Source organism: Protomyctophum bolini (assembly GCF_963924005.1).
Source record: "Protomyctophum bolini genome assembly, chromosome: 23".
Lineage (NCBI taxonomy): Eukaryota > Metazoa > Chordata > Actinopteri > Myctophiformes > Myctophidae > Protomyctophum > Protomyctophum bolini.
Window position 1 is genome coordinate 9,982,044 of NC_137884.1, and position 27,959 is coordinate 10,010,002.

Genomic DNA, 27,959 nt, shown 5'->3' on the forward strand with positions numbered 1-27,959 from the left:
GACAGGGGGTTGGGGGAAATTCGAACAATTGGCAAAATTTTACAGCGAAATCTTTATCATTTACTATAATCCTACTACTAGACCCCAGGAAATGACATCTGGCCACAAAATATCACAGGATCTACTGAATGTGAAGGAGGAGGTGACAAACTGATTGCGCCTATGACACAGTATGGGAGCCCCCCCTAGTACCTCTGATCTTTTGTGGCCAGATGTAATTTCCTGGGGTCTAGGACGACTATAGTAAATAATATCGCCGTAAAATTTTGTGAAAATAATACATATAGCCATTTATTGGAATGTCCCAGACCCTCTGCAACATGAACAGTCTGCACAAGGAAATTCCAAGAAGACGTGAGCAAGAGCATTAGAGTTGTACTGTATAGTGAATCTCTTTAAAAGTTAATTCATGTAGACTGTGTAGGACTAACAAAATATGAATGAAATTATATGCAAAAAAAGCCAACTGTACCAGTTCTGCGGCGGTTGAACTTGCGAGGACGGCCCTCGCCTTCAATTTAGCTGCAAATGAACATCAATGTTACCATGCTGCTCAGTCAGTCCTCACATTACATTACTAAACACCACCCACACAGATTCAAAAAACCTTTTTTATTTAGAACAATACAGCAGGTATACATATACATGTATGTATATAAAGGTCTTTTGCAATCAAAACACTCTGCTCAGAATGGGGCATGTGCTTCAACATCAAACTGTATCACTCCCCGAGAAATAAATTAATCCAAACTAAAGAAAAACTAGAAGAAAGAAAAAGCACAGGTGAAAAAAAGTGTTTCAAGTTGGGAAAACATCCATCAGCCTCTATTGAACACCAAATGCATGTTTACAAAATGGGTGAGTGATTTTGAACACAACTCTGTCAGTGTTACAGAGCTGAAAGAGTTACTCTTACAGCTCCACCCGTGCATGACCCGTGAAGGCGTGCCTGTAGGTTAAACCAACCACGCTCCTTCTGAAGCATTTCATAGTCATAAGAGAGTCAGCAGTCCCTGGAGAGGACTACAGGGCCGTCCACACAAAAAACTTACCAACTATGAATGTATTGTTTCATTCTTCCTCTAGTAGATGGCACAGTCCACACCACAACTAATTATAATGGCGACAGTGAACAATACGGTTATAGTGCTTGGTGTTTATGACTACAACTAACCTTATCCACTCCGTTATATAGTTGTGGTGTGCACTCAACCATCCACTTGAGTTAGAACGATTTATTTAATTAAACAATATATTCATAGTGCTTGGTGTGGACGGCCCATTTCTGGAAAAACCAGAAAGACAGATGAAAAAGAGAGAGACGGAGATGGGAAGAAATAAACCAAATCGAAATTAAAGCTTGAGAACCCCCATGGCGTCAGAACAGCATCAAACGATAAAATTACAACCTGGAACAATAAATGAAACACAAAATTTAAAATAATAAGAAGGATGTTTTCGTAGAGAGTATTGTTGTTTTATGTTCATCAGAGAGACTACACTCTTGTCACAACACGGGAGAGTTAAGACCCAAACGTAGGTCTTGGAGATGAACACCAGCTGCTGCTGTAATGTAATCGTTGTGCATATGGTTGCGTGTTGTATTCAGTGTCGTTTACTTATGAGTGGACGTTATGTTAGAGGCACAAAGCCCCACACCCCCCAAAAAAAAGTAAAATGCTGAGATGCATTGAAAAGGAACAGTCACTTCACTGGATTATGTCGTTTTTGCACTTCACTTCTCAGTGTTGCAATTCTCGCACTCTGTCCATCTCTCTGTCTACACCTATCTACGCCTATCTACAAGGACATAACGCATTAAGGCTGACCTGTTGTGAGCTTGTACATTCGGCTATGTGACACGGCCGTATGACAAAGTACAAATCGGGGCTTAATTCTCTCCGTCTGTCTGTCTCACCTCTTTTGGTTTAGATATGAACATACTGCATTGCCATACTCTCTTCAGGATCTATCTTTATTTACTCATCACCTTAATTCTTTTGGTATTTTTTTTGGTTTTAATGTATTTTTATTTTAAATTACAAATCTAGAAGACCCAAAGGTTACAAATCTTATTTACATGGAAAATGTTTTTCTTTATTTTTTTTTGCTTTTTGCTTTAAAAGACCCCCCCCCCCTCCTCTGTTCTTCAATTAGATTTTCTCATTAAAGCAGAAAATGTTTTTAATTGAACCTCAAAAGCAAAGAAACATTATCAACGTGATATTTCAACTTCTGTATTTTGTCGGGAGTGTTACGCGTCCGTTCGTTTACTGTGTGTTTGGTATCTGTGTCTGTCTCATTCATTTCTGTTCACGTCTGTGTGTTAGAGCGTGCCGTCGTCAGTACAGCCTCCTCCAGCCGTGTAACGGAACTCCTGCAGGTTCGACACCCCGTGGAAATGGACGAATGCTCCAGCAACGACCAGAATGTGGAACAGCTGGTGAGAATGGAACTAGAAAGAGAGAGAGAAAAGCATAACTTTCAAACATTTTGAGTTGAAAATAATTATTTTAGATAACGTTATATCAACATGGTAATTATTCCAAAGGGTTGATTAGCAGGTCTTCATTTAATATACCGTGTCATAATATGAATCATGAAACATACGTTTTCATGCACCTTATAGATATTTGGACTTTGTATGTTGATTTAACACTAACTTCCTGTTATTGTTCTGTTCCCATTTGAACCCCCCTTTCTCCACAATCTAGTCGTAATGCCAACTCATTCACTCCCCACACACATTTGTGTTGTCACTGCTGTTGTATCCTACTGGCTCACCTGCCAATGAGGAGCCCCCACCGGGAGGAGGTAGCACCTCCGTCCTACTCCTCCCACCCAACACTCCCTGCCGGCCCAGTGTGATATTCGTCACTTGTAGTGGCAAATATCACCCTCCCCGCCTGGTTTCCTGAACACGGCCCAATTGTATCGGCTTAGCAATGGTGGGCAAATACTTTACCGCCACCAGAGAGTGTGTGTGTGTGTGTGTGTGTGTGTGTGCGCTACTTAGTACTTACCCATATATCACACTTTCCAGGGAAAAACCTCTCAGGGATTCTCGCAGCATAAAGACACGCCCCCGTGATGTAGAGTGTGGCCATTAGTATCAACCAACCTATCTGGCCAATCGCAGCAGCTTTTATTAAACCCTCGCTGATGACGAAATGTAGGGTTGGAACAACGCCACTGAGACCCAGGCCAACGAATACACCTACAGACAGAGAAAGAAGCAGCTGTTAATCACTATTCTATTCAAACACTCATGTAACCTGGTGGACTGAAATCAAAATATCTTTCATACCAACTAATATTACTATGGAGATTATGCATTCACCAAATTAGGTAGAGGGGCAAATTTCTTACAAAACAAATGCCATAAAATGCATAAAGTTGCACTGTTTACGACATACACCCTGCCTAGTCAACCCAGCCTGCCGGAGACATGTGCTCTGTATTGTACCTGCTCTCTGAGTCACCAATACTTAAGGGCGGTCTAACCAAATGCTTATATGACCACTGACCACAACCACAACCACTGTTGTGTAACATGATGACATTCATACTTGCTCCTGGGCTTCCGTTATAAAACCTGAATAGAATATAATAAAAAGATTTTGAAAAGAAAGTATTGTACCTGCTCTGACTCCTCTGTACTGCGGGGTGGCGAAGAAGTCGCACTGCGAGACGACGATGGCAGACAGTCCCAGAACGCACACCACCATGAGGTAGGTGAAACACTGCTGGGGAGAGCAGTAGAAGGAGTAGTAGAGCCACGGGACAAACGAGCCCATGATGAGAATCGCTATGCCGCTGTAGTCCAACCTACACGTACACACACACACACACACACACACACACACACACACACACACAGGTTTAGAATTATTGCTGCACACAGCGATTAAAAGGGGTGCGAGTGATATTTTTGAGTTAATAAGCAAGTGTTAAAATATCTCTCTATAGAGCGTCGCAGTCCCGCCCCCTTTCAGAACGACGAGGGCCCAGGAAATAATTCCCCATTCAGTTTCCCCATAGACATTGCAAAAAGTATTTATTTAAAGACGTTTACGCCCCGGACAAAGCCAACTCTTGTTGTGACAAAACATGACAATAAACAAGTCATTGCATTAGTGTTTGTTCAAGGGGTCTCCCCCCGGTCTCTCCAGCTCTTAAAATACATTTTCAGGTCAGCATACCAATTTATCCAATATCAGGATAGATACATAACTCATACAGGATATGACAAATCACACCCATGTGAAGTGAGAGGTGCAACTCCGTTGCCTCCGTGTGGAGGTCTCCGGAACACCCAGACCCCCAGGAACGTGCCCAGGGGCTGCCCTGGTTCCGGCGAGCCGCCCCGTGTCCGAAATGGTTGAGAAATGACAGTTAACGTGTGGGGGTCCCCAGGGGGTCCCTCTACTGTACTGTCACGTACTGTAACACCCCAAAACGTTATATATACAGTTAATATGTGTGCGTTTGTGTTAGGCAGCGCAACAGTGACAACCAAACCAAACGCTATTTTCGTGCTCGGACACAGGGACACAGCCACACACATAGCTCGCTGTCTATAGGAGTGATTGTACCACTCAAAAAGTGAAATTAGAAGTGATGGAAGAAAATCGAAAATGCATTGTTGCAACATTTAAGCCCTGTGGGGTTCTCTCTCTCTCTCTCTCCAATACTAAATAAAAGTTACTCGTTACTAGCTTTTTTTAAGATATATTTTTGGGCTTTTTCTGCCTTTATTAGATAGTGTACAACTATGGTGACAGGAAATGGGGAGGGAAGACACGCGGCAAAGGTCGTCGGGATCTTGAAAGTATGACTGATTTAGAAGGCATTTGGAGAATCTGCCTCAGGTACTTATAACAACATATCATAACAAACCTATGAGAGTAACCTAAACCAGTGGTTCCCAAACCTTTTCACGTCAAGGACCCCCAGAATGATACTCATTAGCCCGTGGACCCCCATTTGAATAGATATGCCAAGGAACCCCATAAGAGAAGATTTTTACGGCTCAAGCAGTGATTTTCAACCATTTTCATTTCAAGGGCCGCCAGTTTGACATGCATTAGTCTACGGACCCACATTTAAATGGCATTTATCTCTGGGACTCCAATTTATATTGTAAATAATATTTAGCTGGGGACCCCCTGGAACCCCGGACCCCATTTTGGGAACCACTGACCTAAACATATCAACGTAGATTTGCCATACGGATATTTGGAAGCCTGGGCCATGTACACAAATTGACCATGACTGGCCTAACAATAGCTGGCATGACAAAGAGCAAAGCCTTTTTCATAAAAAATATTATCCCACGATTTTGCAACCCATCTTTTCACCCAGTTTCAATTATATAATGTAATCCTGGGCGCTACACTTCCTCTCCCAACCTGGGGGGGGGGGGGGGGGTGCTGCTCTTTTTCGGCTGTTATAGGCAGTTTGTCTGTGTGGAGGAGAAAGTGCCATGTGTATCCTTAGGTGCTCATGAACTGTCAACCCTGTTAACCCCGTTATTTGACTCCCTGTAAAATGAATTGTAATTTGCGGATTCAAATAAAGAACTAAAATGTGTGTGTGTGTGTGTGTGTGTGTGTGTGTGTGTGTGTCTTACTTTGAGAAGACCCGGGACACTTTCTCAGAGTGACAGTAGACGGTGTGGAACAGCCAGGAGAAGGACAGACAGAGAAGACAGGACAGGAAGAACGTTCCGATCACAACCTTCTCCTGCAGTGGGGCCACAAACCACATGTTGGGCCTCAGCATGTACATGAGGCCCAGACACAGGAAGAACACACAACCTGGAGAGAGAGAGAGAGAGAGAGAGAGAGAGAGAGACATTAAGACCTGAAGCAGATTCTACAAATGTCTTCTAAAGCAGTTTTCTGAAAAAAAACACACTGAAACTTTTTCATGTTAAGGACCCTCAAAATGATATGTATTTGACCCTCCCATATCAACCCCCAGAAGCAAAGATTTGAGTTATATTTTTTCAAAAATAGCAGATCTAACAAAGTCTTAGCACGGCACAAAGAGACGGGCTATGAGCTTGTATATCTGCTATTTTTTAATATCCAATTTATAAAGTATTGATTAAAGTGGTTCAAATCTAAAATGGCATTTCCTGCTTAATGGGTTAACCACTTGAACCCTAGTGCAAAAATAGCAGATCTACAAGCTCATAACGCATAATTTGCGTTGCAGCTATTTTCAGATAAAAATAGGGATTTTATGGATAAAGAAAATGTACATGGTCAATGACAGGCCCCTACCCTGGGGGACCCGGTCAATGACATAGGGTCTAAGTGGTTACAATTTTGTAACCACTTTACCATGAACTAGCAAACTAACTAGTTCATGGTAAATAGCACAATTTCTTTCTACTCAGTCTGTCTCATAGGAGGGCTGTGGGCAATTCAGAAACCCGTCTTCCAGTGACATTTATAATGGAAGCCATCGTTCTTTTAAATCTGCCTAACAATGTTAGGCAGATTTAAAAGAACGATGGCTTCCATTATATAATTGGATTGTCCCCAGTGATGATGTCATTGGAACACAGGTTTCTGAACTGCCCACAACCCCATATGAGACAGAGACCGAGTAGTAAAAAGATGGTGCCATTTTATCATGAACATTAGTGAGGACCAAATACTGTATATGAAGATAGGTTGAAAAGTGGTGAAGTCGTCCAAGTAGGCTGCAATACTTCTCTCCCACCACTAGATGGGGATGGAGCGGAACAAATAACACTAAATCAATATTTCTATTATGCAACTATGCACACTGACTGACAGAGGGATTGATAGGGAGGAGGACAGAGATAAAGAGACACGTGTGTGTGTGTGTGTGTGTGTGTGTGTGTGTGTGTGTGCTTTACCCAGTAAGTGTGTCCATATATTCCCAGTCTCTGTGTGGATTCTAAAGATACTTTTGAAACAGGCTCTGAACGACGGCATGGGAGGCCTGTGACCGTGGAGCAGGTAGTCGTTGTCTTTCAGCCAATCGGGGAGCACGTCAAAGGGGAGGACGCGCCACCGGCCCTCCCACATCTGGGGGGGGGGGGGGGGGGGGGGTTGAGGAGGCACAACAAAAGGAAACATGTTAGAACGAATGCAAACTGTCTGGGGCACAGCAACAACAAAAAACACCTGTATATTTAACGATTTAAGGTGCAGTAAGCAACATTTTGTCGAGCATCAAATAGGGGTCTTCCCGTCTCTCCAGCTCTTTAAACCATTTAGGCCTGACGTTGAAATAAAATAAAAAAGTATTCTGAAATATATGTTCAAAGATTTGTGCCGCATTTTCAATAAATAAATAGCAGACCTACAAGCGCAGACCAGAGCTTGTAGATTTTTCAATAGCTAGAGTATAACATAACGCCAAAAGGGGTTCCTGAATGCCCAGAATACAGAATATCATTTTTCAGGTCAGTACCAATTTCATCACGAGAGAGACCTCATACAGGATTAGAGGATCAAGCGGAATTTGAAGTGATGAAAAAGAAATCGGCAGATAAAATTATAACTGGAACTCTATACAATTTCAAGCTGATAAATGGATACTCTATGCTGATTGGCAACCCACTTGAACATTCATTTTCTCTTTATTCTACAATATATTTTTTATCCCACGATTTTGTAACCCATTTTTCACCCCTGTGTCAATCATCTAATGTGATCCTGGGCTCTACACACCCTCCAACAACCTAGTCCCCATATGGGGGACAAGGGGAGAGCAACGGACTTGAACTCATGCTTCCTTCATGTGTGAGTGTCCAAGTTGCTCCTTTACACCTGACAGGGGGGGAGTTTCCCTGGTTGGACGTAGCGCGTGGAAGGAACACGTTATTCCAACCAGTTCCTTTCCCCTCCTTTTCTCTTTATTAAAGCGCTGGAGACAGGGAGACACCCCCCACCCCCCGTTACTGAAGAAACACCATCTAAGCATTAATTACTTGCACACTATTTTCTTTTCAAAAGATTTTTTTTAATTGGTAGATCTCCGTATAGGTCGAAACGTTAGTCGTTTAAAATGTCCGTGCTGCTCCAGTGTCCTCTCCTCCTCCTGCATTAACCCATTCTGACCTGAGATCAGATTCTAAAAAAATGTAAAAATAGCTAAAGCATAACATAATGCTAACACCAAAATGGGATAAGTGTCCTTGATCCTGTGATGCAAATTGGAATGTAATGTAATATCTTCTTTGAAAAGATTGTAGTGGACTAAAAATAAAAGTAGACACAAATAAACACATTTAAGTTCCTCAGTACTTCAGTAAAGAAGCAAAGTCGTTTCACTTAAGTACTTACCACTGAATCTGGAATACGTGCTGGAGACTGTGTTATGATGTTAATATGAACTGGAATATGTACTGGATACTGTCATAACGTTAATATCAACTGGAATATGTACTCCGTGGATACTGTCACGACATCAATATTAACTGGGATATGTACTGGAGATAGGGATGCACGATATAATCTGTAGCATAATTCTGTTGTGAAAACAGACACTTGGAAAAGAGTATAGGCTATTTATTTATTGAATGATTGAATACTTTATCAACAGGCTTTGGGCCAAGCCCCTACAAGGACCTAGGCTTGTTTCCATTGTGGTCCTGTATAATCGGAATTTGTCAGAATCGGTATCGGCAGATATGAACCTGCAAATAATCGGAGCTCGGAAATCGGTCATAAGTCAGAATTTCACAATCGTGTACCGCTAACTGGAGACTATTATATCCATATACAGTAAATTGGAATACAGTTTGGGACTGTATAGTACTGTGGGAGACTTATGATATCAACATGAACTGTATTGTGGAGACTGTTACAGTGAGAGAGTGTGTGTGTGTGTGTGTGTGTGTGTGTGTGTGTGTGTGTACCTTGTGTACAAACTCCTCCATTCTCTCCATGAAGCCTTCATCATTGTTGCTCTTCTCTTCCTCCTCCTTCTCTTCCCCCTCTCTTCCGTTCTCTCCATCTCTTCTCGGTTTGTCCTCCTCAGAGACTCTCTGACAGATGAAAACAGGACAGAATATATATATATATATATAAATGTTGTTTACTGTAAAGTGAGAATACAATGTTGCACGGTCCGACAGGATCTAGGAAACGGCCAATGGGGTGAGAACAAGCCAGAGGCCATTGGCCAAAAAGACGAAAGCCTGATACTATGATCTCTCTAGGAAGGTCGTCCTCAAGACGAGCCCTCCAACGTTGCTTCCAGTCATCCCGGCTCCCCATACATCTAGCCAGTTCGTTGGTACTTTGCGTTCCTGCATCGGTTTTCTGGCTGGCAGTTATTGATGCCTTTGGCAGTGTCCTGCTAGTCTAATTCTCCTGGCTGCTATTTTCTGGCTCACCCTTGACGATGGCCCAATGAAGAGAGAGCTGAACCTTGTACACAGTAACCCCTCACTTCCACTCATAGGTCTCATGGGACGCTAAGAATTTAGTTTAAGAAACAAGGGCGTAAAAAACAAGACGGCATTTCTGGACAAACACGTGGATCCCAGTTTGTCTATGAACTCTGGTTACCAACTGCACTCTGTTAGGGGGGGGGAGGGATGCCTTGTTTTGAGACAACGGCTGTTCCACACAGTCTACTGTCACTCTGAGAAAGCGTCCCCTGAGGCAGATTCTACAAATGCCTTCTAAAATCAGTTATACTTTCAAAACGTTGCAACGTCGAATGTGTCGACATACTGTATGGGCTGTCTAGAATCAGCATAGCCTCGGTACCCAGGCTTCTATTTTCATTCAGCTCAAAAATGGAAGCCTGGGGGGACGAGACACATTTCCTGTTCTACGAGTGGGAGTGAACTACAGTGCAGAGAGGAGTCGCTCGGAATATGGTGACGTCAGCTTTCTCCACTGTTTTCTACCAGGGAGGGGAGGGGGAGCAGTGCTTGCTCCCTGCGCGCTACCCGCCCCTCAATACGATACAAGAAAGCACGCTGGCTGGGCCAGGCTAGAATCAGCATGACAGAGTCAATGGTCATGTCCTTCTGTTTTGCCTCGTGACTACGAGCTGTGGGACCTCTCCGCTCCTACCTCTGTTTGTTCTTCTACAAGCTATACACACCGTCGTCGGCTATATGAAGGAGATCTGATCCGATAGTGTCTGAACGTGTCGCTGCATAATGGCAGTGGCATGTACAAATAAAGGATTGTCAATGTTTGTCTTAATAGGACTGCTACTTTTCTTTCTTTTCAAAATATTTTTATTCAGGTTTTTGTAACGGTAGCCCAGGGGCAAGTATTAAACAGACATATAAAATATAAAAATAAAACTCAATCTCCCTATCCCACCCTCCCCCCACCCACAATCCCAGGGATAGTCGGAAAAACTTTTACTGGAACAATTACTGTGGCAATTTTAACAGCTTCATGTGCCAAACTTCTGGCAAGTTAAAACTGTGTCTAAACTTTTCATTTTTATAATTTTGTTTACTAAGTTTACTAGTAATTAAATCTGTCTCACTCACTACATAGTACATACTGTACATTCATAGAGTGTTTAGTGCCAGTGAGCACATTCTCACACCTGTATGAGAAGAACTATTATTCACTTAAATCTAATGCTAAAACATCCAAGTTTTGGCATGTCTGGACAACAAGTCTAGCAGCTTTCTTTGGTGAGAAAAGTAATGACGTGCTCAGTTTATTTCTCTTACTTTTTACTAAATTAGGTTCAAAGTAAAACAACATTTTGTCCCCGATTCATCAAGCTTGTGCAGACCAAAAAAGGGCCGTATAATGATCTTAGCGCAATTGTTATTTATTCAGTCATTTGACAAAGCTGAATTCTCACATCTGCTCCGTGTGCGCAAATGTTTTACATCTTACACATGCATCTGAACACCAAACATGTATATTAGCTATAAAACGAATAAATACTACCGGTACATTTGTATAAAAATATATATTTTGTAAAAGGCATATCGATTTGTGTCATATGAAATTGGTAGGATATTTCCAAGTGCACAATTAAAAACCATAACATATTTACAATGTTACATGTTACAGCCATTTAAAATACAGTAAGTACTTTACTGGCTCTGTTAAGACATACTGTGTGCATACATGTTTTGCTTTTATTGTTGTGAAGCACTTTGTGACTACGATGTCTGTGAAATGTGCTCTATAACTATAAATAACATTTACTTACTTACTATAAACCCGACGCTGGAATGCTGTATGATCCTCATTGTGGGTGTGTGTGTGTGTGTGTGTGTGTGTATGCATGCGCACACTCAAGCAGCCTGCAACATTATAACAGTGTGTGAAATGTGAAACTGAAACATGTGTGTGTGTGTGTGTGTGTGTGTGTGTGTGTGTGTGCGTCTGATTGCTTCACCTCCAGTAAAGCAACACCGCTACCTGAGATGGTCTTGGGGGGGGGGGGGGGGGGGGGTCTCCTATCCCAATCAGCAGGGGTGTCTGACCCAACAACCAATAAGGTCTTTAAACATTTCAGCAGAGAGTGTGCACTGTGCAGAAATATATAGATACTGAACACCACACCTCTACCTCTGTAGTGAACTCAGTTATCCAATTTTTAAGGTAATATTTTGAAAAGAAAGGAGGAGAGGACGCACAACTCCTAGTCACGACGCAAAAAAGTAAGATTCATACTGCGCACAGTCACAAACAGTCACACACACACACACACACACACACACACACACACACACACACACACACACACACACACACACACACACACACACACACACACACAATACTATAATTCAGAGAGATATTAAAACACCACAAACATTGATTTCTCTTTCTCACAGAAAAGAAAATCATCCACGTAACACCTGTAGGGGGTTGCATCACAAGTTCAAACTTAGCCTAGTTATAGCATAAATGGCTTTTAGTAATGCATAAGTCTTGACTTAAAACTAAAGCCATTTAAGCTATAACTAGGCTAAGTTTGGCCCAATGAAGAGAGCTGAACCTAGTAACAAACCCCATACCGCCATTTAAGCTATAACTAGGGCTAAGTTTGAACTGAGTGTGAGGTGGTGCAACTGGCTCCTGTAGTGTAAACCTAAGATATGACAATAAAGCCGATAATTGAATAATTGCCGCCAAACACAGGGACCCTAGTTTAAAAAATGTCAGCAACCCTCTTCACCCCCACCACAAGTCCAATCAAGGGGAACACACACACACACACACACACACACACACACACACACACACACACCACTATGACCAGTAAATACCACAGCACAATAGCGATGAATGTGGACTTGGCAGTTCTCTCTGTTTAACGTCACCTCCACTCTTTCTAACTGACAAACAGTCAAAACAGCTTTGGAAAACCTATTGTGAACAGGATTATCTGTTAGAATACATGAAGGGGGGCTTCTACAATGAGGTACCACTGTAGTACTAATGCAGGATAGATACTACAAAGACCTACCACTGCAGTACTAATTTAGAATAAATATTTCTACAATTCCTGCTATCGTATACAGCAGTGGTTCCCAAACTTTTTCACATCAAGGACCCCCAAATTCACAGTAATTGGCCCGCGGACCCCCATTTGAAAAGATATGCCAGGGACCCCGATAAGAGAACATTTTTACGGCTCTAGCAGTGATTCTCAACCATTTTAATTTCAACAACCCTCAGTGTGATATGCAATATGCTATGGACCCCCATTGAATGGCATTTCTATCTCTGAGACCCCAATTTGTATTGTTAAATCAATGTTAATTTAACTCAGTGTACAAATGTGTGTACACTCACACATTTAGAGTATGTGTACACTCTCTAAGTTACAGACCCATAAGGGTCCATTTGGTTCCTACTTCCTAATAATCATTTAGCTGCGGACCCCCTGGAACTCTCTCAAAGACCCCTGTGATCCCTGGACCCCACTTTGGGAACCACTACTAATGTAGCACAAATCTTAGACTGGGCACATGCATTGCTCCTATTAATTATACAGTACTACACAGAACACACACTGGGGTGGAAGGCATGTGCAGTGAGCGTTGTTGTGTGCACATGCTGCTACTGAATAAAGGGGAGTTAAAATGACTAAATGTTTATTACGTCAAAGTCAACATATTCTATTGAGCAGACGACGAGGATATGCATGAATGCAGGTGTTTTCTGATTTCTCTATTTAGTCCTTCATTCATTATGACTCCATCTTCTTTAGCGCCACAGCATCTTATAATAATTTAGCGATTGCTCGGTCGCTGTCTGTCTGTCTGTCCACTTCCGGGGCCCCAGTGAAATGCATGTTGGGACGGCTTCCGGGTCACCAGTGAAATGCATGTTGGGACGGAAACAGATTAATACTGGGACACACTTTTCCACGTAACAGACCCCCAACAACTCAGACCCTGATACTACTAGCTACTCTTGCGTCAGTCGACATCACTTCTTCTTTGGGGAAGCATCGCGGCCAACGCGGGGGTTGCGTGGCACAGGCACCTGAAAGCCAGCTCTGACAGTTGGACGGGGCATGTTAACTTGACCGTGCCATATAGGCTACATGCACGCTGAAAGCCTGGACACTGATTACGACAGGTACTTACAGCCCTGCGCGCACACAGCGTGACACACTGAACATCACCATCACAAGTATTCATAATGTAATGTTATGATCATCCAACAGATATAAAAGTGCACAGGATTGTAAGTTGCTAAGTCCGGGTGGACTTAAACCCTGTTGTTGTTAGACCATCTGTAAACAATTCCCCCTCTATCAGTAATGTGATCCATTACATTGCATTACCCACACTGAACATCATTTGCTGTTCATATATTCAGCACGGGTAAGGACTAGTCTTATCTTATAATTACCGGATGAATCATAATCATGAGGAACTGAAATTGTATGTTTTTTGAGACCTCCTTCATCGGCTTCAAAACCGTACTGCAAACAGAGCAGTTTTTTTTTTCAGGTTTTGAATTATTTATCCTAATCCTAAAATGTGGCAGATCCACATCTATACCTACATTCTAGCTGAAAACTGCCCAAATCCGCTTAGCAAACAATATATCTCGAAGACTACTGGCTGGATTTCCATGAAAATTGTTGTGAAACTTCATGATATCCCCATCATCAGCCCAAATTATATTGGTGGCCCAGTTGCCTTTCCTCCAATGCCACCATGGTATGCTATGGCAACCTTTCCACTTGCGCACAAGTTATTTAAAAATCTAAAAAGGGCAGATTGCCATGAAACTTGATGAATGCACATTGCAGTTATGCTCCCTTGGCCATAGCATTGACCGCCATGACCGGCCCCCATGACCTTTTCTCTAACACCACCCTCAGGGCAAAATGACCAGACCTTTGAACGTTTGGGGCCAGCCCTACCCTGTAGCTGTATGTAGATAATAATACCAAGCAGTGATATTCAACTAACCAGAGGGCAGCAGTGTGTGTGTGTGTGTGTGTGTGTGTCTCTTACCCTGTGGTGTGTGTGGCACTCTGTGGTGCTAAGGTGACTGGTGGCGGGTCCTGAGGCTGGTGTGTCATCCTGTTCCCGGGGGCTCATGGGATCTGTAGGCGTGGAGGAGCATGTGTCGGGTGCATTTGTAGTTCTTTCTGAGGGGTTTGTAGTTCTGTGGCGGAGCACGAAGGCCGGGCCTTCGGCTCCAATTTGCTCTCCTCCGTCCAGTTTGGAAAAACTGGTTCAGACGGCGACCAAAACCTGGACTGGAATCCACCCAAAATGTAGACTCCACCTAAACCCAGATAAGACCAAAAAAATAAATGGACTGATTTATATCCAAAATTTGACGTGAATTCACAAGACCCAGAAAAGCCTTCAAGCTGACTGGACTGGAGAATTGGAACGGAAGCGAACCAGTTCGTTGTCAGCCACGTAGAAATGCCGGACTGGCGTCCAATCAAGGAAGGTGGATGCTCTGGACTGGATTAGGAGTGGACTGGGTCCTAAGGCCTCTGCGGTACAAAACTGTGAAGGCGGGAGGGAGGCAGAGAGTGAGAGAAACAGATGGTTGAAGAAGGGAACAAGAGAGAAAGGGAGAGGGAGAGAAAGAGAATCAAATTAAACATTGGATGACTCAAATGAGCTACAACAGCATGACTCCCTACTCAACAACTCACCGAAAGTGACCACAGCTGATCGTCCATCTAGTTTTACACATACATTACAGACTACTGTACAGCACACACAAGTTCCACATTAAGCCATTTAGACCCAGGGCCAATTTGAAAAACACCATATAAACCCCGACCTGAAGTTTTCTGAAAAACGACAACAAAAAGGGGTCCTTGGACTAAATGGGTTAAGCCATACTTAGTTGAAAGCCAAATGTCTATTTGATATTTCAGAACATTTGGAGAATAAAATTAAATAAATTATATTTAAAATGTTGCAAATTTGCCCAGAGTAGGGATGCCCGAAATGTGGTTAGTGTGTGAATATGTGTCGATGAGAAAGTTGAACTGGACAGAGAGAGAGAGAGAGAGAGAACTTGGTGAAAGGTGAACTTGTGCAAAGAAAGGGAAAAAAAGAGGATGCAAAGGAATGACAGAAGTTATGAGTCACAGAACAGGTTCTGTAACTTGTGTCAGACAACAATGCAGCTCTGTCAGCCTGAGTGAGTGTGTGCTTATGACATACGTGTAACACACCACTGGAGAGGGCTACCAGGATGTGCCAGGTGAGGGCTAAATTAAGTTTAGGATAAGGCTTCACGGTCAACAGATTAAGGTTAATTGGTACTTGGTGAACCGACAAAAGGACTTCAAAAACTGTGTGTGTGTGTGTGTGTGTGTGTGTGTGTGTGTGTGCGTTTCTACAGTAACATTTCAAGTTTCTCACATCTCAGAATGGTTTATGGTTAGGGTCGTCCCGATCCGATCACATGATCGAAAATCGTGGGCCGATCACATCATTTTCAAATGATCGGAATTGGAATCAGGAGCAAAAGAAATCGTGATCAGGACATCCCTAGTATCAACATTATATCCATATCATATTAGACTGCATATTGTCTGTGATTTGGAATAAATTGTATTGTACTATTGTGATATTTGGCATAAACGACGTGTTTTATAAAAATATAAATAATTACTCAAAATCAAATGATCGTAATCGGATCGGGAGTAGATTTGGGGGTTGCGAACAACTTGATCAACCAATCAGAAGATCATGCCGTTTAAATGCCACTGAACCAATCAATAATCTATTGATTTGACAACTGTCGCAGATAACTATGAAACCTTGCATTATTTTGACACCAAACCCACTTTCCCGTCACTCTCCCCGTGCACTTACCTAACCCACTTCCCGGTCACTCTGTCCCTGTGCACACAACGATCTGCAGTAAGACCTAGTGCTGGTTGCCTATAGTGTTCTAAGCCTACCCTTTAGCAGACCACTGTTATATTATCCCCCAGGTGCCCAGGTCATCGTGACATCATCGTGACATCACATTTGAAAAAGTTCCATACATGGGCATTCCCAGCTCAATATTGAGCTCAATATTAAGCCCATATATGGGTTAACCGTTATGGGAATGCCAATACAGTATATGGTCATATTGTGTCAGCCCCTGTCTTGAGTGTGGCGTTTTGAGTCCTGTGTCCTATTGTGCTGTGTCCTGTATCCTGTACTGTGTCTTGCTTGGGTCCTGTAGGATTTGAGATTGTTTGAGATACCGTGAGCGTTGGTTGACATCTGAGGTTTGGAAGCTGAGAGCTGTCTTTTATGCTGTACTGTACAAGTGATGTGTCCCTGTCAAGTGTTGATATGCCCATATATGGATATGCAGGTAATGTAGTCTCGAGGTCAGTTCCAACGTGGAGAGCCTTCGTAACAGCCGCACGACCTCCACACTCTCACAGAGGAGGCTGCCGTCGCAGTTAACTATGAAACTTTCTTTGTCTTATCAGTGCATCATTCAAAATCCCCATACAGGGGGAAAGCCCCATACATGGTGACCAGGTCTCGTGCCCAGATCTCGTGACAAGTTAACGCACGCAACCTCGCCCCAAACGCTTCTCGCCCCCAGGCGTCTTCCTGGTAATACTGTCTGACAAAGTAACATACAACTGTTTGTGGGTCTCTCTCTCTCTCTATGTGTGAGTGTGTGTGACTCAGTGACTGTGTGTCACCGTCAGTAGACATTCTTTGGGGTTAAGCCCTTTTCAAACAGGGAGCAAGTGACAAGCCTGGGTTTGTGGCAATTCATTTTCAATGAGAGTCAGGCACTTATGTTGGAAGTGCAGTGAAGTTGAGGGGCGAGCACCCGCTCCCGATTCGCGTGGCATTCGGGTGGCATTGTGGTCAGCCGTTTGTCCACGCTACACAGCCCACGCCCCTCATGTGCAGACACTTAGCTGATCCAAGCGAGAATGGCCACGTCACTTGCTCCCCGTCTGAAACAGCTTCTTCCTCTATAGGAATCCAAAACAGCCCCATAGGCACTCCATTCCCTCCCTTGGAAGAAAAGTACCAAAACACCCACAAATGCACAAGTCATCATGTGACGCACTTCCTCACTTGGATAAATCTACAATTCTTTGACAAATGTGCACATAAAAAGCAGCCTCAGACAGCATGTGTTAAGCCTGTCACAATTATTACATAATGGAAATTTTTTTAGATAATATTTTTGCATAATCGTCATAATACATTTTTAAACGGTAAAACAGTTAAATAATGATGAAGACCATAAATGCCAAATCCATGTGTTCATGACACAGGCTAGTTGTCTAAAGATTTGGAAAATATCAGTAAGTCTTTTTTCACCGTCGTCAGTGTGCACAAGAAATATGATACTGATACAAAGCATGATCTCATATCCTAGCAAAGATATTAAAACTTGCCGAAATAAAGCTCTCACATGATGTGTGGCCTGCCCATTGGTCCAACAGGACCAACAGCCTATTATTCTGAAACCCGAATCTGACCGAAAGAGTTTAGGTTCACGATTACAAAACACTTAGCCCGCTAGCATTTATTGACAAATTTCCAGACTTCCAGAAGTGAACATAAACTATGGTATGGGCAGGGCACTGATGATGCGGAGGGGAGAACACGCCCCCAGCCCAGCAGCCACAAAAGGCACAAATGGTTTTATTTCAATAAAATGTAATAAACTCTTGCAGACATACCAGTAGTTGATCTAAAAGCTTACAACGCGTAACAAAGTGACCTTGTAAGCAGTAGGTAGCATTTTAGGTAGACATAGCACTCTATAGTATACTCATAGCTTTACTGTACAGATTTTTCTACTGTTAGACAGATCTTAAGCATCGTCGTGACAAATCATGACAACAAACGACAACAAACAAGACGACAATTTTTTGGGCCGAACAAAGAATTAGAAAGAAAAAAGAAAGACAGCAGGTTACAACACTTTTTGTTGTTTTTCTTCTTTGTAATTATTTGTTTGGTCCAAAATATTGTGTTTATTGTCATGATTTGTCACGACTCGAGTTGGCTTTGTCCACGGCGTAACAGTCTTTAAATAAATACTTTTTAAAATGTCGATGGGAAAAATGCATTGGGAATCATTTCCTGGGCCTGGTGTCGTCATGACAGGGGGCGGGACTGTGACACTCTATTACCATGTTATGTGTTGTTCTTGCTTACTGTAAATCACTCTGAATTAAGTCTGCTAAATTAAATGTCTAAATTGTAAGCTTATTGATGTGCTATTTCTGGGTTTTTGGGGACAACGTTTGAAAATGTATGAACATTATGCAAAATAAACCAGGATTATCTCAAATAATTGCATTTAGGCGATTATGTAATAATTGTGACAGAGACTATTTAGTGAAGGCTATGGTTACGGCTAGTGACAAATGGTGCTTCGCATAGTAAGAGCTGCCGGTCCAAACAATGCCATGGCAAAAATAAACTGGGGTAGTGAGTTACCCCAACAGCACTTGAGCTATTCAAAATCAATTCAGATTTAACACACCGACAGTTCTGTTGAGTGACGCCATTTGCAGTACATGCCTGACTACTTTCCGCAAACATCAATACAGACTTTCACTATAAACGGTGCCACAAAACTCAGCAAGAAAGCGTGACTAGGATCATTGGCAAAATGATTGCTATGGATCTACATTGTGGTGGAAGATGAGGGCTTCTCAGAGCTCATGGCAATTGTGTCAGTGTCAATTCAAACCAGGATAAGCGATGCAGAGATGAAAAACAGTAACTGCAAGAATTGATAAGCTGTAGTGCTCTAGTTAGTGCATAGTTCCACTTGCCCCTGCCTTTTGAACATGTGTGTGTGCGTGCATGAGAGAGAGAGAGAAAGAGAGAGAGAGAGAGAGAGAGAGAGAGAGAGAGAGAGAGAGAGAACAGGGAATAGGCTTGTGTTATATTTGTGGCTGAGAGCCAAAATAATTGTTTTCCATCCCACTGTGTCAGGAAGGCATACTTAAAATTATGACATAACACCTTTTAGGGGTGTTATGTCAGGGGTTGACACTAAGGTCACAGAGGCACTTGCCCGTCAGGTATGTAGAGGTCATGTTCTACTTGCCCAATTGCCCGAAAAGTAAATTGTAATTGTCCATTATAAAATTATAGGTAGAATTTGAATAACCGTTCAACTGTGTGATAAAATAATGTTACATGAATATTTGTGTTTAGACAGATATCTCGTGTTGCGTTTATAGACTGCTGCTTACCCTCTCAAACGAGCACTTGCCTGGTCGGGCAACCTGAAAGCAGACTCCACCTGACCTGCCCAAACGTTTTATTTACCTGCCAGGAGCAGGTTGGCAAGCCTTAGTGTCAATGCATGCACACATTACACTTATGAGAAATCCTCACGTTAATACACAACACAAAAGGATAAAACACACAATAAATGGTGTGTGTGTGTGTGTGTGTGTGTGTGTGTGTGTGTGTATGCGTATGTTCTTGTGTGCGTAATACTGGGCCAGTCAGAACAGATGCTGTTGACAGAGAGAGATGGGATCACCATGTGACTGTGTGTGTGTGTGTGTGTGTGTGTGTGTGGCCGTCCAGCACTGTTAGCCTTTGTCTCTCTCTGTCATAAGACTCCTGCCTGTCTGACAGTACCAGGACAGAAATCACAACACAAACACACCTTTCTTAGACAAATTGGACTCAACACGATTCTCTAACGGATGTACGCATGTACACAATCTAAGTCACCATCCTGTGACTTTACAGATTGCCTTCTATTAACTTACTGAAGGGAAATCCTGTTACACAATATAACCACCGTTATACAGAGAGCATTAGATGAACTTATCAAAAGAGGAAAACAACACAGGTACTCAGGACTGTGCTCCTTGGGGTAAATGAGGACATGCAGGACTGCAACTTGCTTTCACAGGCTAACAGACACATGCACATGCACACACTCACACAGTTAGAATTACATGCACGCACTTACGTACGGCGCACACTGCACACGTGACGCACAAACCAGTCCATCTGCTAATGCCATTTCCAGGGGAAGGCGTTTAGTAAGAGACTTACTGTACTGTACCTCTGGTAACAGGCTTAGCTTGCGCTGTGTGTGTGTGTGTGTGTGTGTGTGTGTGTGTGTGTGTGCGTGTACAAATTTGAAATAGTAAATGAAATGTCATTGATTACATTGATAACGGATGTCAATTATGTGGGTTCTACCGCCTGAAGCCAACAGCATATGGTTCTTCCATTTTTGGATTGGGGAGGAAACTGAAAAGGGAGTACAGCTGAAAACCTAGAGTTCAAAATGGAGATAAACTCTACATTCTACAGGCTGTTATATGAATGATTCATGGTGCATGACCAGTTGACCACTAAAGGGCCTGGCAAACGGGGAGCGATAAAACGCGCCTGTAGTTCATTTTCAACGAGACCTGCTTTTTCAGAGGTCGCGGTGCGACAACGCAAGCGTATTTACGTGAGCGCGGTCCCGTGAATTTCTGGCTTGCGTGCTCGTTTCGTGCACACGCCCGCGACTCACCAGAACTGGATTTGGTTTAGCTTTCTTTTTACGCTTGCGTTGTCGCGCCCCTCTTGAGCAGACCTGTCGTTGATCCAGGCAACAACGTGTGCGTTCCTCGCTCCCCGTTCGCAAGGCCCTTAAAGGGTAAGACCACTTTTTGAGAGGTTTAGGTTGTTCTCTTACCAAATGGAACGATACCAACTTGCATCGTTCCAAGTAGGTCAGTGCCCAATGGGCTGTAGAGGCCCTGCGGGCACCGTTCTAGTTTATCAAATTTGGTGATCTACAAGCCCACAACACATTGCAGCATGACATGTTGAGAGCTTACCATTAATGTTATAGCAATAAAAGACAATATGTCTCAAAACAGTAAAATGATTGGCAACTAAATTAATATGAATTAGAAATTAAGACAATGCTACTGATTGGTTCATTCTTCATTGGCTTGCAGTTAGTTATTCACTCCCCCATCTCTCTCCCCATGTCCTGTCAGTCTACTGTAAAACTCTATCAATAATGGCAAAAAGCCAAAAAGATCTTAAAAAAGAATAGACACAGATAGCAGATTAGTAGTATTACCAACTGAAAGTGTTTAAACCTGTAAAAATGACATCAATCAATTCGATAATTGGAAAGAACACTTTTTCCTCCAAGTTCAACACCAAACATGCGTGTCTAATAAACTCGCAAATCACAACAACGGCTATTACAAAGGAATACAACAGCAAATTGACAATCTGGGTTCTGGATCCAGGCCCCCTTTGCCTAATCTGGCCTGTGACTTGAAATGAGTTTGACACCCATACTTGCCCTGATGAAGACTCAGTTTGATTCGAAACATGTTGGCTTATTTTAACTTTTCTAAATAAAGTACATTTATTTTTATCCACGCTCTCCTCATCTTTTAATCTTTTGAGTGCTCGAATCGCCGCCTTTTCTTTACAGTATTCCAGTCCTACTGATCCTTGAAGCACCAGCCTACTTTACATTACTTTTTTGCATCTCCATCGACCACCTGGTTGCTTTTATTTTTGTTGAGTTTGACACCCATTTATAGAATAAAGGAATCAATCAGCATATTACTAACAATTATTGTGATTGGTTATTTGCTGTGGATGCAGAGCAAGCGTGGGCACAAGGGCATTAAAACAAACCAACGTATTATTATACATTATCTAGGTTTTACTTTCTCTCGAGACAGACCGTTGACTGAACTTGACTCACATCAAATGTATTTGCCGGGTTCTCAGATTGCTTTCCTGAAGCTGTAAGAGTGTAAACATGAACGAGGGGGACTATATGAATCACTGTTACAGTCTCAAATGGCTTTACAGACCCACATTTAAGTTAACAAAAGGCAACAAACTAAAATCCCTGACCTTAGACTCTCAACTGGGCAAGGAAAACTTGACTGAATCCCAAAAAAGGTGCCGATTAGACATTCAATTGTAAAACAAACAAAACAACACAATTATGTAATGCCCATGCTGGTACGGAGACATTACACAATAGTATTAAGTAGTACCGTCTGTAACTGTATATTGATAATACCGTAAATAAAACTCAATGTGGGAGGGAGATATCTGTCTGATGAAGGTCAGTTGAGGATACACAGTCACGTGGAACCGAAGGGAACTGTATAGGTCTGCCAGCAAGCCTCGACAGCACAGGCCATTAGATATAAGATATGGTGCCGCTGTCTGACATGAATTAAGTCTGAGTGGGATTACTGCACATGCGTACAGTACATTGGGATACCAACGCTGAAACAATAGATTGCTAATTATCACCATTTCGGGTTGCCCGCTGGCCAAGTGGTCCAGGGCTCCAGGCGCATGCCACATAGGCTTTGGCCTGACAGTGTGCCGCGAGTTCGAGTCCCGTTCATGACGACCTTTGCTGCATGTCTCTCTCCTTCTCTCTCTCCCTCTTTCCTGTCCATCTTCGCTTGATACGATCAATAAAAGCCAAAAATATTTAAAAAAAATATATATATATCATATATTTCAATTGCAAATATAACTAATTTCAGATTAAAGTAACTGCTTTGAAGTAGAAAAGAAAGATCTTAGTCAAGAACAGTTGATTATCAATGTCAGTAAACACTAGACATTGCACTACCAACACAAAACATCTGCATTGAAATTATTGATAAACAATAATAGAACACATATTCTAATAATAGCACCATATTGCGCAACCATAAACCAACAATAAATTGCACAACTAATTGTCAGCCTAATATTGCACAACCTAAAAACAGTGTTGTTTAACAATGTACATTTTTAGTAAATGTTTTATATTGACATACTTCAGATAGCTTGAAAACTAACTAGCCCAGCCAGTTACAGTAAAACCCTTAAACAGAGGGAACTCACTTTGTTTATTGAAAACTATATTCAGAAGAAATACAGGATGACGTTAACAATGGATTTTAGGATGTCCTGATGAACAGTGGCAGCACAGTAAGAAGCACAGTGTTGTTCATTTAACCATGACATATACACTAGGAGGACGAATTAGCTTCTTAAACCACTTAAACCCTCTATACTTGATAAAACGGGCCTGTAAAGTGCATTTGGTACGCTCTTACTTCACTTTACACAAATCAATTAGATCAGCTATTTTGAACGTAACCCCAAACAGTGTCCAGCTCATCTCTATAGACTGACCTCATACTTTATAAAACAGCTATCAAAGCATTGTCCTGTCATACTTTATAAAACAGCCATCAAAGCATTGTCCTGAAGTGTCAGAGCAGTGCAAGAACCACCATGACATCACCCCTTGAAAAACACAAACTTCAGCCTTTGGCGTTTCCATTTTGGGAATTTTATCAGAATCATAGCTTTGAGTTTTGAGCTTCGACATTTTCAGTACTTGTTTGCACACTAAGTATATGGTTACTTCACTGGTTGGCTTCAATGCTTATGCTTAGGTCGTTAAATATTGCATGGTATCCCTCACCTGGTGTACAATGGAAAATTAAAGTGTGTGTGTGTGTGTGTGTGTGTGTGTGTGTGTGTGTGTGTGTGTGTGTGTGTGTGTGTGTAAAGCAATGAAGTTTCAACACCACACTAGCGGTAGTATCAGCTTCTCAGCTCATTGAGTATTGATGAGGTGACATCATGGTCTCTTGCAGGGCAAGGGCTGCTTATAACCTGTTTGACTAAGAAATAATGGTTCAAACAGTTCGATTAAAGTATTGATGACAGCCACATAGTTAATCTATTTTGCCAACCATATGACAAGCCATCATTTGGACTGGAAATCCAAAATTATAAATATCTAGTTGGTTTTGTACTGTAATTTAGATCTACACCACCTTGCATTAAAACGCTATATATATATATATATATATATATATATATATATATATATATATATCATAGCATCTGGATATATACCTTATCAGGAAAAAGAACGACTCACTCCCATTAGAGATGTACCAATGTCATTTGTTTTTCCCTTCCCAGATACAAATCTAGGACAGTGGCTCTCAATGTGGGGTCCAGGAACGCTCAGGGTTCTGTGAGGCGGTTCCAAATGGACCCTTAGGAGGTCTGTAACTCTGAGTGTACAGATGGACCTACAGGTCCATTTGGTTCCATCTGTACGTTTGAGAACCACTGATCTAGGAATAAATACAAATTGTTTGTGGTCCGTGTTATAATCTTATGTTGAAAAATGCTCATACATTTTCATATACACCAGTATATATTTTTCTCAGAAATACAAATCTACAAACTTACGCATGTCACGTTCTAAGGTTATAAATTGGCTATTTCAGCTATATAACTTTTTGGGAGAAATATAAAGTAGTTATACATTTGTCATATCTGTTTTTGTTCAGTTTTGTTCACAAAGCCTAAAAGCATAACTTAAATAAAAATTGTCCTAATTATTAGTTTTTATTTCATATCTTCTAATAATATGCAATGCCAAAAAAAAAACACAATTAAATCGTTAATCGCAATTATTTATGTGACAATTAGTCATCGAGTAAAGTTTCATGATCGTGACAGACAGGCCTACTACCAACCACTGACTGACAGCTCAACAGTCAAGGTTCACGGATTCTGATCTTTAGAATACACAGTTGACACACACAGTTGACTGGTTAAATAATGCATATTTGGCAGGTCAATATGGGAACCAACCCACAGTGGCTGAACAAGTTCAGGTGCCCCTGAGAGAGATGAGTCGACATGAGCATTGTGATGTTTAACTACCTGTCAGGCAACTATGATGGATAAGGTGTAACTATTTATCTATGGGAGGCTGTGTGGGAACTGCACGTCCGACATAAAGGAAGGTTGCGTAAACCCAAACTTGTGATCTTTAAAATTAGCTTGGTGACAGTAGTACAGGACAAGGTCCAAGAAATGCAACAGTCATAAAGGTTACGGCTTGATGGGAGTCATGCTGATAAAAAAGTTGATCAAAATAACACCGCCTGTGCCCGCTGATAAAACGTTATTGCTGATGGAAGAGACATACTTGTTCAGATTAAAGTTAATCTCTAAAAAACACAGCCTGAACACTGAATTTGAACCTTAGAATGACAATTGAACATAATGCAAATAAAATGGACATATTGCACAAACGATTTCAAAACAAGCAGCAAAAATGAGCTACAATTTCACTAAGCTCGGTCTAGTCACTAGACTAGTGTGTAACTGTGTACAGCAGGCAACAACACCCTGGTGAGCAACAGACAGTGCTGCCCCAAACCAGACTGTACCGTTGAACTACATACACTGTTCATGCTGACACCGACACATGGTTTAATAAACAAATGCACATTGCACAAGCAAATTAATGTGTCTGCTCCTGACAATGTATCGACAAACATAAGAGAGTGGAATATAGAGTTGAGAGGATTTCTTGTGAAAAACAAAAGGATTTATTTATCAAGAACCAAAATATAGATATGCGATTCTATAAGTAATGCATGTAGGCTATTGTACATGTCTTGTCATTTTTAACAAAATCTATTGTCTGCTTTCTTTTGTGTATTGTGAGCCAGTGTCAATTATCTCCATCTCTTTTGTGGTAGAGAGTAAATTGTTGTTAATATGAATCTCTCATTATTTCAAATTTGAGACATATTTTTTGTACACATATATCCGTTGTGGGGAAGGTTGTTTACAACGCAGCTAGTAGTGGGGCTAACAGTAGCAGACAGACGAGACAGTGTGTCACGGTGTGTGTGTGTGTGTGTCTGTCTTTGTTTGTCGCTGTGACAGCAGTGCATGACCACTTCCACGTCCTTAAACTGGTTCCATGTTGTGTTTTCCGACCGTCACGCGTTGTTTACAAGTGTTTCGTGTGTTGATAAACGTTTACATGGTGTTGTTTTATCAAAGAACGACACAAAGCTAACTGGATAGCGGAGCTGCTGTTAGCACAGGAGACAAAAACAGGCAGCCTCAAACAACAAAGAAAGAGACATAACGAAAGAGAGAGAGAGAGAAAGACAGAGAAAGTCATAAAGAGAAAGGAAGAGTGATGAAGTTGTGTGAATATAATTTACCTTTTGTCCAGATGGAGCGTGTAGCAGAGAGTGTTGTCTTGGTTTGGTAACGTCTACATAGAGTTGTGCTGTGCTGTACTCTCCTGTCTGTTTCTCAGTCTCTTCGGTGTCTCTCGCTCGCCACGACGTCAGCTAGCCAATCTGCGCGTGACGCCCCTCGCATGAGCGGTGCTCCACCAATCAGAACGCTCTGAATCGTGTGTCCACGGTGACCTATATATCCCATGCCCCGGGAGGACACCGTCGTACGAAGCATGATAGGCTACAAACCACAAACTAAACCTAACCATAACCTTAACCTTAGTAATTTTAACTTGCCCGGGGGCGTGGTTATAAGCACAACCCGTGATGGATTTAGTATGTCGCGAAACAGTCCTGTCTATGCCTGTAAGTCAGCATTTAGTGAACGGTCAAAAAAATGTTGATCAATCGATCAATCAATCAATCAATCAATCAATCAATCAATTAATCAATCAATATGGTCCACCGTCCGCAGGGACAATTTGTTTGCAGCAAAACAGAGACACACAACAAAAACGCAGCCTTACAGAAATCTAATTATTACTTATTAGCACTAATAGGAACACATTAACCTGCACAACAATTATAGCCTAATTAATGTGTAGTGTAGGTATAGCGCATATTATTATTATTATTACTTTTTTATTATGATAAGTGATTGATGTTGTAAATGTATTACACCCACACACGGGTAAATAAGTTCATATTGATGATAGTTTTAAGTTTATATTCTTTTCGCAGATAAGTAAGCCTGGGCCCCAGGCTAGGTCAAAATGGACTTTGACAGCAAGCTGTGGACCAACTAACCAATCACGGCACCATCCCTCCAGGACATGGGATCTGGACACCGGGGCGAAGATGTTGTTCAGAATTGGTATTTGGTTTCATCTGGGTTATGTAGTTTTATCTGCTTTGATCTGTTTGAACAGTTTGATTGATAAAAGGCCAAAGTTGAATAGAGCAGCTGAGCAGCATACATGGTGTGTTTAGGCTATGTGCAGTAAAACAAATGAACTGTTGCCTCAATATTGATTTGATAGATAAAGAGAGATACAGAAATGGAATCAACCCAGTCAGAGGGTTTATTGTCAGTGCAGTTGAGCAATGTTTGACCAAACTGCTGTACTGTCTGGGAGCAACATTATGAAGCAATTCAGTAGGATTTAGAAGTAGGCTACTGCCTTTCCCACCTACAAAATAATCAGCGTATTAATTCTCAGACAACTAGGCTAGCCCAATATCATACAGTCAGCCTGTCTTCAGACAAGAACAGTACCTAGGCCTAGTCAACCAGGGTGCTGTTTTTCCTTTGTTTTGCCAATAGGTTCCCAGATTGGGGCAGGCCTAATCATCCTACAATAAATGCACTGTGTGTGTGTGTGTGTGTGTGTGTGTGTGTGTGTGTGTGTGTGTGTGTGTGTGTGTGTGTGTGTGTGTGTGTG

General features: G+C 41.9%; 1 protein-coding gene across 2 annotated transcripts; it reads right to left on the reverse strand.

Moving 5' to 3' along the window:
* Positions 1-597: 597 nt before the first annotated feature.
* On the reverse strand, positions 598-26,616 carry adipor2 (adiponectin receptor 2). Of its 2 annotated transcripts, XM_080757580.1 has the most exons (9): positions 26,497-26,616; positions 14,870-14,980; positions 14,471-14,747; positions 8,906-9,034; positions 6,896-7,067; positions 5,633-5,819; positions 3,641-3,828; positions 3,024-3,217; positions 598-2,455 (listed from the first exon to the last, which is right to left on the reverse strand). In XM_080757580.1, exons 3-9 carry the CDS (start codon positions 14,555-14,557, stop codon positions 2,327-2,329), a joined length of 1,086 nt encoding a protein of 361 aa, XP_080613706.1. In that variant the 5' UTR covers positions 14,558-14,747; positions 14,870-14,980; positions 26,497-26,616; the 3' UTR covers positions 598-2,326. The 2 variants fall into 2 exon arrangements, with proteins under 2 accessions (XP_080613706.1, XP_080613705.1); XM_080757579.1 differs by having other exon boundaries at positions 14,471-14,980.
* Positions 26,617-27,959: the final 1,343 nt, after the last annotated feature.

Excerpts from the sequence above, each read along its gene's own strand:
- adipor2 (XM_080757580.1), bottom strand. The coding sequence starts at position 14,557 with ATGAGCCCCCGGGAACAGGATGACACACCAGCCTCAGGACCCGCCACC. Across the intron at positions 7,068-8,905 it reads TGGAGGAGTTTGTACACAAG|ATGTGGGAGGGCCGGTGGCG; the intron begins GTACACACACAC and ends CCCCCCCCCCAG. Across the intron at positions 5,820-6,895 it reads TATATGGACACACTTACTGG|GTTGTGTGTTCTTCCTGTGT; the intron begins GTAAAGCACACA and ends CTCTCTCTCCAG.